This window comes from Octopus bimaculoides, chromosome 9, assembly GCF_001194135.2.
Source record: "Octopus bimaculoides isolate UCB-OBI-ISO-001 chromosome 9, ASM119413v2, whole genome shotgun sequence".
Lineage (NCBI taxonomy): Eukaryota > Metazoa > Mollusca > Cephalopoda > Octopoda > Octopodidae > Octopus > Octopus bimaculoides.
Genome location: NC_068989.1, coordinates 10,394,082 through 10,412,290, shown reverse-complemented (window position 1 = coordinate 10,412,290; position 18,209 = coordinate 10,394,082). Strand labels below are relative to the sequence as shown.

The 18,209-nt window shown below is 35.1% G+C and overlaps 2 protein-coding genes and 1 long non-coding RNA gene across 5 annotated transcripts in view; 1 reads left to right on the top strand and 2 right to left on the bottom strand.

Annotated features, from left to right (window-relative positions):
- Positions 1-3,872, bottom strand: part of LOC106871663 (piwi-like protein 1) — a 32,794-nt gene extending 28,922 nt beyond the window's left edge. Inside the window, exon 1 of one of the 3 annotated variants that reach the window (XM_014918248.2) lies at positions 3,762-3,872. Coding sequence is in view for 1 of the 3 variants with exons in the window: in XM_014918246.2 (XP_014773732.1) it covers positions 3,404-3,418 (15 nt within the window). In the remaining 2 variants the exon portion in view is untranslated. Of the gene's footprint in view, positions 1-1,925; positions 2,001-3,403 lie in introns of those variants that run through there. The other 2 variants (XM_014918246.2, XM_014918247.2) reach the window with 2 other exon arrangements.
- Positions 3,873-4,006: 134 nt separating this feature from the next.
- On the top strand, positions 4,007-13,092 carry LOC106871665 (60S ribosomal protein L8). Its single transcript, XM_014918249.2, has 7 exons — positions 4,007-4,113; positions 6,350-6,494; positions 7,221-7,362; positions 8,854-9,072; positions 10,357-10,472; positions 10,578-10,664; positions 12,957-13,092. The coding sequence occupies exons 2-7, from the start codon at positions 6,357-6,359 to the stop codon at positions 13,032-13,034; spliced, it is 780 nt and encodes a 259-aa protein (XP_014773735.1). The 5' UTR covers positions 4,007-4,113; positions 6,350-6,356; the 3' UTR covers positions 13,035-13,092.
- Positions 13,093-14,384: 1,292 nt separating this feature from the next.
- LOC128248694 (uncharacterized) overlaps positions 14,385-18,209 on the bottom strand; it is a 13,020-nt gene continuing 9,195 nt past the window's right edge. Inside the window, exon 3 of the long non-coding RNA XR_008264853.1 lies at positions 14,385-17,932. This is a non-coding gene — a long non-coding RNA (uncharacterized LOC128248694). The remainder of the gene's footprint in view (positions 17,933-18,209) is intronic.

Here is an 18,209-nt window from a genome sequence, read left to right as displayed (position 1 = left end):
TTGAAAAAAATTTTCCAGAATCGGATTCTCCATGGTCTGAAACATAGGATTCCGTAAAAATAACAAAATTTAAAAGGGGGGGGGGTATACCCAGATTACATATACTCCATCTCCACCATATATGCACACACGTTTGAGAAATCAGTTTGACTTTCACATATAGGGCGTAGTCTGCAAAAACGACCTCAAAGTCCCGCCACCACATAAAGGGTACTTTATTTCCTGTGTTCTTTAAGTGGAAATTATGAATCTCGCGGTTTCGATGGGGGGGTTTTTCCATAACAAATTTCAAATTTTTGAAAAAGATTTATGTATATATTTTGGCACCCCACAACTCTTCTACATCCTTTTCCTTTCCTACGACGCATGGGGCTTCGAAGAAACAGCCAGGTCCAAAACTTCGGCTGTATAAACCTTGTTTACATTTAGCCTACACGTGGTTCACCTTAGACAATTTCAAAACAGGGGTAGAACTAATTATTAACGACTTGTTGAGATAATCTGCTTGACTTTAATTATTTGTCTTCCGACTTCAGTTTATCTAAGATGTAATTAGTATGGTGGCATCATTAAATTGAAGCATTAAAAATCATAATATCGACGACGCCATGATAGTTGACAATAATGTCTAAAGAAAACATACACAGGATGTGTGTGTGTGTGTGTGTGTATATAATTATATATCTATCTGTCTATATATATATATAAGATTAGGGATAAAATCCAAAATTACAGGTATAAACTCAATTAAAATCAATTTATTGTGCTTTTAATTAATAATTTTTCTATATGTGATAGTGGATTTTCATCGATGAGTTCATGAACCTTGGTTCTTTTCCCTAAAACTATATATATATATATATATATATATATATATATATATACACTATGTATATGTATATATATATACATATACACACACACATGTATACACCAAACATATTCGTACACACACATTCATACATATATATATTCACACCAATATATGCATATACATATATACATACACACACTATATATATGTACGTACACATATCCATGCACACATATATATGCATAAAACACACAAATAGTCATATACATATGTATACATACATAGAAGCGCTATATTTCAAAATGAAAATAATCAGAACAATTTACTGACTTGTGCTCGCCATAAACCTACCACAAAGTTTGAGACGATCATCCGTATATGTAACCAACATAAGCATTTCTCATCCTCCTTAAAATATCTTAACTTTCTCAGCGAATCCATCACAAAATGATTGCTTAAAGAACAAACTTACTGAGAGAAAACGACATAACTGTTTTTATCATGTCCAGCCGCTAATTCAAATTTTCGATATGGTCGCTTTTTCCTATACATCACTCACTACATCGTAATGTTTTCCTCATACGACTCGCTATATGTCACTAAGAAATAGTTAAACCTTTTGTTACCATATTTCTGTTGAATTACACTGCTTTTGCTTTAATTAATTTCGGAAATAGTAAAGAATTTATTAAAACAGTCGTCGTTATCAAGCTGGTGTTTGGAACTTCAATTAACATGAAATATGGACTAAAGGCTTTAATTCAGATTACTTTACAACAGAAAGTTTGTATCATAGAACCAGAGGCGATTTCGGATGAGTTGAAACCAAAGGGGTTTTGGATGGGTATGTTTAATTATGGTTTTATTTGCTTAAAGGTAAAAATTTAACGAAACCTTTCGCAACCAGCATTGAACATTATCAAACCATGTTAATACCGCTTCCACATGTTATTACATATATATATAAAAAAAGAAAAGGAAAATGTTTGAAGAGTCCGTTAAGGTATATCAAATATATATTCTTAAAGGGACAAAAAGGTGATGTACAAAACAGAAATTATGCAGTTTGGTGTTATTAATTAGATAAAAAGGTAAAAAACAGAGACTATACCTCGGTCGTCGTTTCACAGTGACGGTTCAACGTAAATAATTCGAGTAAGGGAAATAAGGGCCGTAACTCTGATCACTTCCTATATAACATTGTTTATTTTTTTAATGATACATGTGCTTTAATGAGGACTTGACAAACCGTGTATATATACATATATATATTCACACTCACATACATAAATATATATATATTCACACACACATACATAAATATATAGGTAATCTTCAAGTTTAGGGGAATAAAAAAATAAATAAAAATATTCAAGGGAAGTAACTGAACGTCTTACCAGTATTCTCTGTACATCTCTGTTTATAAATAAATCACACACGTGATTTGATTGACGTTAGGGTTAGGATTAGGGTGTGATTTATTTATAAACAGCTAGAAGAAAACGGATAATACTGGTAAGTCGTTCAGTTATTTCCCTTGAATATTTTTATTTATTTTTTTATCCCCCTAAACTTGAAGATTACCAATATATATATATATAAATTAAACAATGGGGTAAAAAATTGGATATTAATTAATATCAATTTAATACCAGGTAACTAGCACATTAAAAGAATCAGGGAGATTCAGAAAAAATATCTGGGATCTCAAGGATTATTGCATATGTTTATATAAAATTTATATAAAAATATATACGAGTGTGCTAGAAAAAGATCACATAAATAATATATAGGTAATTTTTCAGAGTAGCATCTGCACGATTTTCACTAAGATAAAAAAAAAAAAGAAAGAAAACTCGGATTTTTTTGCGTGGAATCAAGTACCTTGAGCTCCTTATTTTGGTTCGGGAGGGGGAGGGGGGCGAATTGGCTGCCCCCTCCCCCTCTGCTGCAGAACATTGGCAAACCTTTTCCATTCTGCTTCTCTTTTCACTATGTAAAACTGTCATCTAGCTTTTTCTTGTTGCTACCAAGTATATTTCTCTCCTACTCCCATTCTTCCAATCCATCCAGGTCTATCTTTTTACTTTTATAGCTCTGACTACTGCACTCTTCTACCACCATGTCATTCTAAGTTTTCTATCACTCTGCACTGGCCACGAATTTGGTCCATAGCTTTCAGTAGGTTGTCCCAGAGAACAAGAAAGGATTACTCATTACTTTTTAGCAGAATGCAGATCTATTTACTTTTTACAAGGAAAAATTTGACAGTGACATTAGAATTTCGCTTTGATCTCTTTCATTAGAATGTACTTTAATTGGTACTACTAAAGCAGCGCGGACCCGAACGCGCAGTCGCGCGTCCGCACTAGCTAGTCGTGAGTGGTCGATCCTAACCCTAACCCTAACCCTAAACACGTATTCATTTGCACACGCGGGTTAGGGATAGGGTTAGGGTTAGGATCGACCACTCAAGACTAGCTAGCGCGGACGCGCGACTGCGCGTTCGATCCCGCGCTGCTTTAGTAGTACCCTTTAATTATGTCTTTTAGGTTTATGTAGGTTTATATATACATATATAATCATTACCATTTCAATGGCCATTTTTCAAAGCTTGCATAGCTCAGATGGAGTTTGTTGAAACAGATTTTCTACAGCTGGGATGCCCTTTCTGTCGCCAACCTTCACTTGTATATAAGCAAGGTAATATCCCATCCCCCCCGGTCAGACTGGTTCTTGCAAAATATTGGAAATGAATGGCACCATTTGTATGACAATGACAAGACAAGGAGAAAAAAAACACACACACACATATATGCATACAACAGGCTTCTTCCAAACTCGCTCAGAAGGCTATGGTTGGCCCGTGTCTATAGCAGAAGATACTTGCCAAGGTACCATGCTGTGAGACTGAAACAAGAAGCATGCGGCTGGAAAGTAAACTTACTACACAACCAAACGTGCATGGAACCGCTTATTAGGATCAGTTTGGTGTACAGTATTTTTAAATAGCAATAACCGGCTGATAACATAAAGAGCAGGTAACAATACGCTGTACGTGTTTGGGACCCACTGATTATGATAACAATATGTACGAAACATTAAACGCGATCATAATATACGGCTTTCACAATTAATTTTAAAAATATTTATTTTATACATGTTTTGTTCTTTTATATAAATGTAAATTTTTCTCTGAATTCTGCGTTAGTAAAATACGAAACTAAACACGGGAAGTAGAAGTCAACGCGCATGTAACTCTGCTACTTCCTTTCTTAGATTAACTCGTATACGTTGTGGTGAGTAAAATTTTAGTGCCTCGTGTTTATCTGTTAACATCAGCATTTTTATAGTTTCTTTAATCTTAAAAATCTGTTAATTTGATTGTACTAACATTCATAAATATTTTTGAGGTAGAATTTTTTACATGATTACTTTTGTGGCTATATATCTAACCTTTTTATATTACACGAGTCCAGATGATTATTCGTTCATCAGTCGTCATGGCGCATATTCCATACCGTTAAAAAATACATATAACACTTTTTCCTTTCTTTATGTGTTAAATATATTTAAAATCGCCTCGATTTTGTAATCTCACTGGCTTAATTTTATATATTTCATAATATATATGTGCATTACTTCTGTCTATAAATGCTATTCTGGTTATTTTTAAATGTAGTTTGCATTCGCTCAGTACTAAGAAGATAGCTATTACAGAATTAAACTAGATAATTATTTCTTCCTTTTTCCCTGGCTTTAAATGGCGGATGAATTAAAAAACGTGACTGCTTGTATGCGAAGAGTTGCTAGAAATAGTAGCGAAGTTTCGCTCAAATGACTCGACCGTCTGGAATATGGAAGAACACATTAGATAATGTAGTCTTAGATGGACAAAGCCTGGAAATAGGACGGGATAGTTGTGACCTGAACCCTCGTACAATATATATCCCACAGGATGTCGATGTGACCCTACTTGGCCATTGCAGTGTGTTGATGGCGAACTTGGATGTCTCGTGCAATGTTCCTTTTTTTTTTTTTTGATAATGTTTCGACCCCTGAAAAACAAAATAATGACATCCCTTCCCGAGGAAATATTAGAAAATATACAAACAGAAATAAATTCAATTCTTATCGAATTGAATTTTATATACGTTTTTATTTTTCATTTCCTTCGTTGAATGGTTTGTATATGCTGCTATTTCTAGCATATCGAAAGACCATACTGGAGACAAAGGTATGACTCCGTTATCTTTCACTTCGAGACACTTCGTTTACTAGTCATCAGTTGCTATCCTTCACTTCAGGTATCGGTGGAGATGGAGTATATGTAATCTGGGTATACCCTCCTTCTAATATATTTTTTTTTTTTACGGAATCCTATGTTTCAGACCATGGAGAATCCGATTCTGGAAAAAGATTTTCAAAATTTCGATTCACCCCTCCCCCCTGTTTTTATATAGATCCACACTGTAAACCTAACCCTAACACTAGTTTTGTGAGATTTGGCTGTTATTTCTAGCATGTAAATAGCCTGCTTGGTGGGGGGGGGGTTGAAATTTTTTTCCAGAATTTTACGTCTGATTCCGTAAAAAAAAAAATTAATAAATAAGTGGCGGGGGGGGGGGTTCAGATTACATATAGTCCATCTCTACCCAGGTATCTATTTATCAGGACTTCCCCCAGGTGAAGAAATTTTCACCCGCCTTATCCCGAGAAATTTATCATTTTAATTGGAAAAGGTGCTGCATCAGACTTGCTCTGATAGGGGGGAATCGGCATTCTTTCAATTTCTACTGCTATACTCTTAATTGAAATTGTCCTTTTATAGATACTTAAAAAATACCTGTTTAGTTTCTCACACATCCCACTTGTGTGAGCTTCAATTCATTTAAGTCGTATGAGAGGAGAGACAGGTTGAGTTGGAAAAAAAAATGACCAAACAATTGTGATTTACAGTGTTTTAGAATGTGTGGAGTTATAAAATGATGAAAACATACCGACCCTCCCCCCCTACAAAATTTCGTTTTCCGTACATATTCCGTTGGGGGTTTCCAGTACTAATGATTATTGCTGTTAGTCTACATGTTTTATTTTGTCAGCAGTTAAATCAAATTGTTACATTCTCACGAATATCCTCGTTCCACCAAATATTTTGACTAAACGAGAGAAATAAATGTTAGCTACGTGTCGTGCACCGTAGGCGCCATGCAGATTTTTACTAGAAATTCTTGTTCGGTTTTCGTTAAAAAAAAGAGGTGGGGGTTCCAGCTAAACTAAGATAAATAATGAATAATCAAATAAAATATGTGCTTGATAGCTTGCAAAAATGCAATTACTATATAGAACAAAAATATATGGACCCAAGGATTGACGCTACCGGAAACGTCAGTAGTCACGTGTTCACTGAATTTGCCGAAATGTGTGTGAATTGTGAAAATTTCTTATATATTTATTTCGTCGGCTGTTCAGTAAATATTTTTTTCTTTTTCCTTTCTTTATTTTCACGTATGTTGGGTGTTCTATATTTTTCAGACGCAAGATGGGACGAGTTATTAGGTCCCAACGTAAGGGAGCTGGAAGCGTCTTCCGTGCCCACACCAAACACAGGAAAGGTGCAGCTAAACTTCGTGCTATTGATTATGCAGAACGTCATGGTTTTATCAAAGGTGTGGTCCGGGTAAGTTATCGAGTGTTTTAATTTGAGAGAATCCCACAAGAGTTCATTAACTTTTAAAATGGGATAATTTTAGAATGTTTTCGATTTTTGTTACGACTGGCTTGCTATTATTCTAATAAGCGGCTTGTGCGATATTTGTAAGTTCTATTCAGTTTTATCCCATTCGTTTTGATATTGTATAGCAGTTACTAGTATCTATCTCAGCAACTCTTTGTAATCCAGATCTTGAATTAGAACTGTTGTCGTTATGTAAGGAAGTCATAATTGATTACTCGGTACTACTTAAATACAGAGGTCCCTTAATTTTACAGAATTACGATTTCATTAACTTTGTTCACCCTTAAATAAGACAAAAATGGTTGAATGTCTACAGCAAACCATTCATAAAAATCGAATGAAAAAGTATAATCATCACTACCAAAAAGGTGTGCAGTCCATGTTCTTTACCTCCGCCCTACTTAAGTACAGAGGTCCCTTTCTTTTCTGAGAACTAACATCATGTTATGTTTTCTGAGTCAAATCACAATCTTTATTAAATCTACAACGTTATTTCAAATTCATGGGACTGATTTTATATTTTGCTTGGTATTAGTGTGGGTGTCAAAACCATACAACTTTAATCTTGTTCCCCATTACATGAGATGCCATAGTGACTTTTTTTTTTTAAACAAAGTTGCTCCAATTGTTATAAATGCTTTTTTTTTTTTTTTTTTTTGGTAAATGCAGGATATCCTCCATGACCCTGGCCGCGGGGCTCCCCTAGCTCGTGTCAGCTTCAGAGATCCTTACCGCTACAAACGAAAAACTGAAACCTTCGTCTGTGCAGAAGGATTATATACTGGACAATTCATTTACTGTGGCAAAAAAGGTGAGTTTGCTTTTGAAATTTTAAAAAACTATCTTAACCATTTAATATTAAATTCTGTCATGTTCAATGTATGTAAAGAATATTTGGAACTTGACAATGTGGACTAGAAATGTAATTTAGATATTAATTAAAAAGAATGTAATGGTTATAGGTTGATTGAGCACTTGTATATGTCATAACTAATTGTGGCTTAGTTGCGAGTTCAAATCCTATTACTTTACTTTTGAGATAGTATTCACTTTTTCCTCACCTCTTTTGTTCAGAGGTTCACATTCTTGATTGCAAATCTGTCCATGTTGGACAGGTTGTAGAAATATTGGTTTCTTAATTCCAGGGCAAACATAGGAGCAGAATTGGTGGAAGGCAACTCTCATTACAATAAATATTATTTTGTCCATGTATTTAATATAGCAAATGAAAATACTCTAATACTTATTTTGTGTGAATTTGAACAAAGTATTTATCAAAACAAGAGTTATCTTTCATTGCCTTCGCTTCCATTGCAGTTTTGGAATTCTGTAATAGTGTCTAGATCTTTGCATATATTTCCTCAAATGTGTGAGTGAACTCATGTAAATGATCTGGTTAGGTGAGTTACACCATGTCATGTTGTGCAAATTCAAGTGCTTCTTTAGCCTTTCAAATCGTCCTTTACAAACCAGAAGAGGTTTTCCATTAGCATTCAGTTTCATTTACATATTCGTCTGTAAATTGCCATATCTATTTATCTATCTATCTATCTATATATATATAATTACCTTAGTTTGTACGTTTTGTTGCATCTGGTCCTTTATCTAATCAGGAGCCATACCATTTTAAGCATTACATTAAAGTTATGAAAAAATAGGGTCTGAGCAGTCAGTGGTGTAGCTTCTTACATGGTTGACTTAATTTTCTCTTTGTCATAGTTTTCACTGTAGATGTTTCTAGCCTTGTTTCGGCAATGTTGTTGATATTTCTCTCCCATATGAAATTCACTATAAATCTCACTGCATAGAACCTTGGACTAGTGTCTTCCACTATAGCCCAGATGCAACCAATGCCTTGAGGGTGGATTTGGTAATTGGAAATTTGGAACCTGTGTGTTTGTCTTTTATTTCTCTCTTAGCATTTGACAACTGGTGCTGGTTTGTTTACATTCCCAAGAACATGGCAATTTGTCTGCACCTCAGTTTTCATTCCTTACTGCCCCTTCACTAATGTGATAAGTTTAAAAACGGCAAAATTACAGACAGTATCCTAAAATTGGTAGTCATACTTTGCAGTTTTTGTAAACGTGAAACCCCATACATGGGGTGGCTGTAATGCAGGGATGCCTACATTTCGTTGATCAGCTCTCCCTTGTACCAATATTGGAAACCCATATTGTTTTGAAGCTGCCGCAGAGCATAAATGCTACAGTTGTTTTTATCAGTCCGAATGTATGCTTAAATGTATAAATATGTTTTTGTTCAAAGTTTTATGATTTTTTTTTCTTTTCTTTTTCTCAAGCTACACTACAGGTTGGAAACATTCTTCCTCTCGGTGCTATGCCTGAGGGTACCATTATCTGTAGTGTGGAAGAGAAGACAGGTGACCGTGGAAAGCTAGCTAGAGCATCAGGCAACTATGCTACAGTTATTTCACACAATTTGGAAACCAGGAAGACTCGCATCAAGCTACCGTCAGGCTCAAAGAAAGTTGTTCCTTCAACCAATCGTGCTATGATAGGTGAGTAGACATTGACAAATATGGTTTGTGCGGTTGGGCATGTTGCTTTTTACAAGAAAAATTTCGGCATTTGCTGTTCATAAGTTCTTCATTAAATTAACTGGTACAATGGCAGTGAACTTTAACAGAATTACAATTAAATAATAATAATAATGAAATTGTGTATAGTGCTCAGGTGCACTACAACTTATCAAAAGTGCGTGTGTAGTAACATAGAATTATGCACAAAAGTCAGGAAAGTGAATAGTGTATGAGTCGTGATATACATGTGCATGCATATGGAGGGGGGATATCGGGTGTAGTGTTGGTGTATTTCAGGAAGCATGGAAGTTTTAAAGGATGCAGTGCCTTGGCAACTAATAACTGATGCAGGTAGTTTGTTCCATGATTCTGAAAGTCATGGGAGCTCAAAGGTGCTCAAGGTGGTTGTTGGCACAATGATTAATTTTGTGGGTGTTTACCAAGTCAGTTGCCAGATGTCAGAGCTTCAATGTAACTAAACATTTTATAGTATAATGGGTGCTTTTTACATGGCACCAGCACTAGTGAGGTCATCAAGCAAGACCCCCTTCAGCTGAGTGGGGGAAGTAGTAGGCTTATTTTGAAGTGTTTATTCAACTTCATAATTTCTTTGATTTGTTTCCAAACATGCTGTGATGAGGAAAATAATTCTTCACTTTGACCTGAATCTTTGAGTGTTGATAGCTTCATTCCCTGAGTATGTTGACTGGAATCTAATTAGTGTTATAACAAATGCAGCAGATATTGTTTAGGGTCATTTGATCTTTTTATATTTCTATAATACACCCCCACCCTATATGTTTGAATTTTAAAATTGAGAATTTAGTACACGATAAAGGGTTTTTCTCTCAAAGCAAGTCTCATTCCAGTAAATAAAATTTTGATTGGTCATCTTAGAAAATGGTTTATTAGCTACTATTTAGCTTGTTAGAATTGTATGCACAAGTGGACTTCAATGTTGACTGGAATCTAATTAGTGTTTTAACAAATGCAGCAGATATTGTTTAGGGTCATTTAATCCTTTTATATTTCTATAATACACCCCCACCCTATTTGTTTCTGAAAGTCATGGGAGCTGTGGAGCTCATGGTGGTTGTTGGCACAATGGTTAATAATTTTGTGGGTGTTTTGATGATGATGATTTACCAAGTTAGTTCCCAGACGTCAGAGCTTCAATGTAACTAAACAGTTTCAGTTCATAATATTTACCTATGCTTTTTATTTTAATTTTTGTCTTACACATGATTGTTGTGATATTTGTAGGTATTGTTGCTGGTGGTGGTCGTATAGACAAACCACTTCTGAAAGCTGGTCGTGCGTATTATAAATACAAAGCTAAGAAAAACTGTTGGCCAAAAGTCCGAGGTGTTGCTATGAATGTAAGTTTCCAAACATCAATTCTGAGTTACAGATTTTGCTGTTTGAATCTCTTTTTGTATTATTGATCACTTATTAATTTATATTTTTCCTTCTTTCTTCCTCAGCCTGTTGAGCATCCTCACGGAGGTGGTAACCATCAGCATATTGGTAAAGCTTCAACAGTCCGGAGAGATACATCAGCTGGACGAAAGGTACTCCTTTTTTTTTTTTTTTTTTTTTTTTTTTAATCTACTCTTGGGGTTGTCACTGGCCTGCATTGGAGGGAATATTATTAATGCAGATGAGGCCGTCTGTTAAGTCTGGTCACTTAGGTTACTCAACACTTTTGCATTCAGATTTCTCTGTAAAAAGTATTGCTTATGTATTTGTGTTTTTAATTAATGACGCATCTTGTAGCTTCAAGATTTCAATGGTGCATTTGTATGTTTTACAAATGGCATTGCAGGGTAGGTGTGAGAGATTGGATCTGGTTGTTTTTATTTGTTTAAATAGGTAGAATATTTGGGCCAGATATGACCGGATTCAATGCTAAGGGGTTGAATATGTAATTTAGACTGATTGATATCACCTGGATGGGTAGAATTATTTGAAGCTGATTTTGGTGTCTTGTGCTATTTTTTAAAAAAAAACATCCATTTTCCTTGATGTCGTGGGACAGATGGTTTGGCGGGAGCTGGTATGCCAGAGGAGTGCACTAAGTTGTAATGTCTGCTTTGACATGGTTTCTCTGGCTGGATGCTCTTCCTAATGCCAAAACATTTTATGGTATAATGGGTGCTTTTTACATGGCACCAGCACTAGTGAGGTCATCAAGCAAGACCCCCTTCAGCTGAGTGGGGGAAGTAGTAGGCTTATTTTGAAGTGTTTATTCAACTTCATAATTTCTTTGATTTGTTTCCAAACATGCTGTGATGAGGAAAATAATTCTTCACTTTGACCTGAATCTTTGAGTGTTGATAGCTTCATTCCCTGAGTATGTTGACTGGAATCTAATTAGTGTTATAACAAATGCAGCAGATATTGTTTAGGGTCATTTGATCTTTTTATATTTCTATAATACACCCCCACCCTATATGTTTGAATTTTAAAATTGAGAATTTAGTACACGATAAAGGGTTTTTCTCTCAAAGCAAGTCTCATTCCAGTAAATAAAATTTTGATTGGTCATCTTAGAAAATGGTTTATTAGCTACTATTTAGCTTGTTAGAATTGTATGCACAAGTGGACTTCAATGTGCATAAAACAGATATACCATAAAGGAATGGAATGGAATACTAGGATAAAATAAATCTGCATGTTCTGTTCCCCCCCCCCCTCTCTCCCATTTTATGGAGATGGCTGGATTCAGAGGGATATCTCCCTGGTAAGATTTTGTCTTTCTCCCAACAGTTTTTTTTTTTTATGACTGGTCTGCCTAACATCAGTTGCATTGCTAACATCTCTGAAACCCTTGGCACTGGGCTTCTTTCAGAATTATAAGCTCCCTTACTCTTCTTTCTGTCACTTACAATCACAGGTGTTCCAGTTGATCTGATCAACGGAACAACCTGCTTGGGAAATTAATGTGCAAGTGGTTGAGCACTCCACAAACGTGTATCCTTAATACAGTTATCAGGGAGATAGTGCAACAAGGCTGGCACCTTTGAATTACAGGTGCAACTCCTATATACTAGCTGAGTGGACAGGAGCTGTGTGAAATAAGGTGTCTTGTTCAAAGATACAACACAGCTAGGAATTGAACTCGTGACCTTACAATCACGAGCCAAATACCGTAGCCACTAAACCACGTGCCTTTTTAGAAATACAAGCGCTAGTTGATGTAATCTAGAAGATGATGCACCATCTTTGACGAGTCAGTGATTAAAACCCAGAGAAGAATGACATGCTGTGATGAGTAACAAAATTCTTCACTTTGACCTGAACTTTTGGTGTAGACGTTTAATACTGTGAGTGTGTTGACTGGAATCAGTTTTATTAGCTTGTCAGTTTGTGGTTGCTATAATCCAGCATAAGGTATTATTACTTGAATGTAGATAAATGTAGTTAAACCTAATTTTTCCATGCTAAATAAAATGTAAGTCTTCTAGCCTGAAACTAGGTTACTTAAATATTTTTATTTCAAGAGATATCTTGTGATTGAGACTTAGAGGAGCTTGCTTTCTTAAGATCTTCTCAATTAATAATAATTGCTTATGTTGAAGCTGACAGTAGTCGAAAATGTCTTGAGGGTGGTGAATAATGTTTCACTGACTTGAATTTTGTTGATGATTTAAACTTCGAAATAGGAAATGGGTTTGACCTTCGAGCTTTGATAAAGTAATTTCTTTGTGAATTTTATTTATTCGAGAATTTTTTCACTTGATTGACCATGTATATATTGGAAGCAGTAAATTTAATGTGCATATTTCTCCGTTCTTTTGAGACAGTGGTAATGAATTTTTCATTCTGGTGTATTCTAAATGGAATTTTCTTTTCTTTTCCAGGTCGGTCTTATTGCTGCCCGTCGTACTGGTCGTCTCCGAGGTTCCAAACAATCAACTGGCAAGGTTGATAAAGAATAGATTGAGGCTTATTAAACTACTTGTACAGAAGCAAAATAAACTGGGAAATTACTTGAAAGCTAGTCTTTTTGTTTTGTTTTGTTGATGAGCTGGTAACGTGTGAGTGGATTGTTTAACAATCTACATTGTCAGCGTGGAAGCTGATGGATATTGGACATTTAAATACAGTTGTATACCAATCAGTGTTAGCTTTATGTCAGTTGGCAATGTGAGTTATTGAATTGTTGATAGTGGTATTTTGAAAGTATTAATAAGTATAAACTGCTTGCAAAGACACGGCAATTTGTTTTACAGCCATTCATCGTCATTTAATGTCCGCCTTCCATGCTAGCATGGGTTGGATGGTTTGACTGAGGACTGGCAAACCAGAAGGCTGCACCAATCTGATCTGGCAGAGTTTCTACAGCTGGATGCCCTTCCTAACGCCAACCACTTTACAATGTGGACTGAATGCTTTTTAATATACATGGTATGGTTAATAAACTTTCTAAATTACGCAAAAATGAAAATAACACATCTCATTTAACAGATATCTTTACCAAAATTACATAGAAATATCTCGAAATACTAAAGAGTAAATTTATTCAATAAAATAACCATGGCCTCCAGACAACTTTGGAATCTCCTGCAACTCTTCTGGACAGTCTTCTTTTCTAACTTTGGTGAACGCTGCCATAAAACTTGGCGGAATTTGAACTCTGAACGTAAAGACAGACGAAATACTGTTAAGTATTTTGGCTAACTTGCCGCCTTAAATGGAGGTATAACATTGCCATTACCCCAAACACCAGGATGTTCAATTTTTATTACTCTGTACATGTCCTCAGATTGACACCCAAACACTCTGAAATGTTCGTAATTGGAGCTTCTGGTGTGAATGCCAAGCAGTACAGCATGTTGTTTCCAAATTTCTGGCAGAGTGAATTGCATCATGGTGCTGTTTTTCTTACAAACAGTGCTCAGCTGACCCTACTATACTGTATACTTGACAATCAAAAGCAAACGATGTGCATGCACGAAATTAAAAATATAAAATGGTGACAATTTACCCATTGCACCCTGTGTGTGCATATATATATATATATAAGCAGAATGAGCTTTCAGTTCCCATGTATTAAGTCTGCCAGGCTTTGGTTCGGCTAGAGCATAAGTTCTCAAAGTGGGCACTGGTGCCTAAGGGAGCAGTTGAGAAAAAGGAGGCCTTGGGAGGAAGGCAGTGAATTAGGGGACGCTATGAATTTATTATATAGTATTGTATACAAATTATATATTAAATATCAAAAGATTCATAGTATGTATAAATTAGTAAAATATAAAATATTTATACATAAAAATAGGGGCTGTGGGTATTATGTCGCTATGATGGGGACAGTGCCCCAAAAGTTTCAGAACCTCTGGTCTAGAGTTATTGTAAAAAATACCAAGCTATGACTGCTCTAGATGCATCTGTCTTTGTTAATGCTACATTATTGGGCTAATCAGAGATCCAGAAGTAGCCTAATTATCATAAGTGACATGGTTTCGTTTCTTAACAGGAACCACTTTACAGTGATTACTGGTGCTTTTCCAGGCACTGGCACTTGTGAAGGGAATGTATGTACAGTGAACTTCCACTGAATGGTTGTGCTTTCTTAAGCTTTCATTGTGATGGATTTATAGCTTCATCTTGAGCCATAAATTGCTTTGGGTATCCATGTGTGACCCTTGCGTTACTCACATGAGATTGTTTATATTTATTACCAACTGATAATTTAGATTCTTGACTGACATTGTCCAGTCATCTATGATGGCAGTTTTCACTTATTCCACAACAAATTCCTGTTTATCATTGGGCACATGGTGGTTTTAGGAGTCAATATTTTGTATAAAACCACCGTCTGATGTGATGATAATTTAACGTTTGCAAGATATTCTTTAGTTTTCTCAGCTGGTGAATAAACCATATTGTCACTCGTTGATTGATGAAAAAGATTTGAGTGAATAAGGAAATCTATGCCAGGATCTATTAGCAGTCAACAGTCTTAAGGCAAATACATTAACAAAAGTACTTTGTTAGCATGCATTATTGAATTCATCTCCCATAGTCATTATAGCGTTAGATTTGCACTAATTCTATATGGTGGTGTCCCTTTGAACTAGTAACACTAAGATACAACTGAAATGAGTCCAGCTAAATCAAGGGACATAACTTAATATAATAAAGACGAGTTATGTTTCTTGTCTAGAATATTCGTTGCTTCTAGGGTGCGTGTCTTTCCATGACAATTTTTGGGCAGGTTATATTTCGAAACCATAATTATGTCATCCTACATATAACACAATTGCACTCTGTACAGGTGGACTTATCAATGAGATAGGTATTTCAGATCAGGGATTTTAAAGGGGCACCAGGCCTCTCCACTACTTTAATTTGTAGATTAGCCTTACTTAATGTTTTTCTAAAAAGGTGTGCTACTTTGCTGCCAGGGGTAGCATCAACGAACATGACACTCTGTGGTCAGCATATAAAAATACCTTTTAAGGTGAAAATTATAAACAATTAATATATAATTGACAAGCTTCTTTCAGTTTCAGTCTAGCAAATCTACTTGCAAGGTTTTGTCAGCCCAAGGCTATAGTAGAAGACACTTGCCCAAGGTGCCACACAGTGGGACTGAATCTGGAACCATGTGGTTTGGAAGCGAGCATCTTACCACACAGCCATTCATCAAACTGAGGCTGCAGTAAAAGACACTTACCCAAGGTGCCAAGCAGTGAGACTGAACCTGGAGATTGAATCTGAAATTATGCGGCTGGGAAACGATCTACTTGTGCTACTTAACCACACAGCCATTAGTGTATATTTAAACTAATTGTCAATATGGAAGACATGCAAAACGGAAAAATTGAATGTGAGTAACCAGTGGGAAACGGATACTGAGATTTACAAGGAATGTCCAGGAATTTTCCACTTAACAAATCACATTAGTCTCTCTCTATTCTTGCATCATCATCGTTGTCTCTCTCCTCCTCTTCATCATTTCTCTCTACCTTTCCCTCCCCCAGTTGTGTAAACATTTTGTTAATCATAGATTTGTGTTGAGTACTTCTATTTTTATTTAGAAAGAAGAGAAGGAAGAGTGACTACAAAACTTCACTGGCCCTTCCTAATGCAAAGCCCTTTTCAGTGGTCATTTCATACACATACACACACATATTGGATTGGCAACTAAGTTCCCGCATTTTAAAAAAATTTTGGAAACTATATTTTTCAAGAATTCTATTTTTGAATCATTTTGGAATTTATTTTGTTTTATTTCTAGTTAATTTTTGTTTATTTTTAGATCATTAAAATGGAATGTCAACGTGCATTTTCAACACCTCCATTTTGCTTTTAATCAAGGCTCTAAGGCTGTAAAAGCTGCTCGCGACATTTGTGCTGTGTTTGGAGAGGGTGCCATAGCTGAAAGAATGACTCGTGATTGGTTTGCCAAGTTCAAAAATGTAAATTTTGACCACAAAGACGAACCTTGTTCTGGCCATCTAGTTGAGTTTGATGAAGAGCATTAAACCAACTTTTGCACAAAAATTCTCATCAAACGACAAGGGAACTGGCAGAGAAAATGGAATGCTCCCACACTGCTATAGAGAAGTATCTTCACTCGATGGGAAAGGTTCAGAAGTATGGAGCATGGGTTCCATATGCTTTAAGTGACAACAAAAATCAACGAGCCGCAATCTCTGCTCAAAGCAATGATTAGTAACATTACGAAACCGGTATGCTTTTGAATCTCTTTAACAATTCACAATAATGACTTTTATTACTTTTATTCCTTCCTCAGTTCATCTAATTGTATATTTCTATCGTTACTTTTCATAAAAAGCCTTTACTTCTTTTGATTTCCAATGTGCATTTTCGCTTATTTTTCTTCTTACTTTACCCTTACATTTCCACGTGTAGTTTCTATTTTGTTTTTGTAACATATTTCTATTATATATATATATATATATATATATATATATATATATATATACAGAGAGAGAGAGATGCAATTCAAAACCAAAAAGGATACAGTGACAGTACACACACACACACACATTTCTCCATTTATTGTTATTGTATGTTTTTTGTTTTCTCTTTTACAGTACATTTTTACTTTATTTCTCTAACTAGACCTTTATAATGTATTCTGATGAAGATTTTGATATATATGTATGTATATATATATATATGTTTATACACACAGCTTTTTTTAATCTTTTACTGGTTTCAGCCAGGGGCTGAGGCCATGTTGGAGCATTGTCTTTCAGCGTGTTTGTGTTTCTTATTTATACTGTTTCTGGTAAAGTAATGTTAGATGGAGCTGCTCTTCTTTGTGCCTATATAAAATTTTGTATTATCTTCTTTGAATTTGGTTTAGTCGAAGAAGACTTCTTTCAAATTTTCTACTCAAGACATGACATGAGTATAGTGTTTTAAATTCGTTTACTTAAAACTTGGCATGTTTTAAGAGGTGCATGTGTGTGTTTAAGTACGTGCACGGGCATATGTAAGTACATATTGGTACAAATCAATAAGTCAAATAAAATTACCTTGTCATATCATTATATGTCTTCTATGCCAAGGAAGACTTAGTCATTCAATAAATCAATAGATAATTTTCAATCATACAAAAAGTAGTTGACTAAATATGTAATCGACGAAAAAAAAAAATGACCTTGAAGACAGTTCCACAATATGGTTACAGTGAAAAGATTGAAATCATAAAAGGAATTTAAGGATTTCAAGAGTTTACAGTTCAGTATATCAGCTCCAGAAGTTTTTCTGGTCCATGCTTCATCACTCTCTCTTTCTCTCTTGTTGTTAAGATAAGTATTGGATAACGTAGAAGAAAATCTTGTTTCAAAAAATTAGGAACCTGAAGGCAAAAAGTGATATTTATTATCAGTATTTTATGGAAACTAATCATAAACACACACACACACACACACACACACATACAAATATATATATAAATTTTATATATATATATTTATATATATTTATATATATATTTATATATATATATAAGTCAAGTTAATTGCCACATCAATGTGGCTGTTCTATGTTATTGCCAGTTTAACCCCAGGCATATATATTGCCATACATTTTACAACTAGTAACTTTACTATATATGTATTTGTGTGTGTGTGTGT

Coding starts and splice junctions, on each gene's coding strand:
- LOC106871665 (XM_014918249.2), top strand. CDS start 6,357: ATGGGACGAGTTATTAGGTCCCAACGTAAGGGAGCTGGAAGCGTCTTC. Junction 7,363..8,853: donor CATTTACTGTGGCAAAAAAG/GTGAGTTTGCTT, acceptor CTTTTTCTCAAG/CTACACTACAGGTTGGAAAC. Junction 9,073..10,356: donor AACCAATCGTGCTATGATAG/GTGAGTAGACAT, acceptor TGATATTTGTAG/GTATTGTTGCTGGTGGTGGT.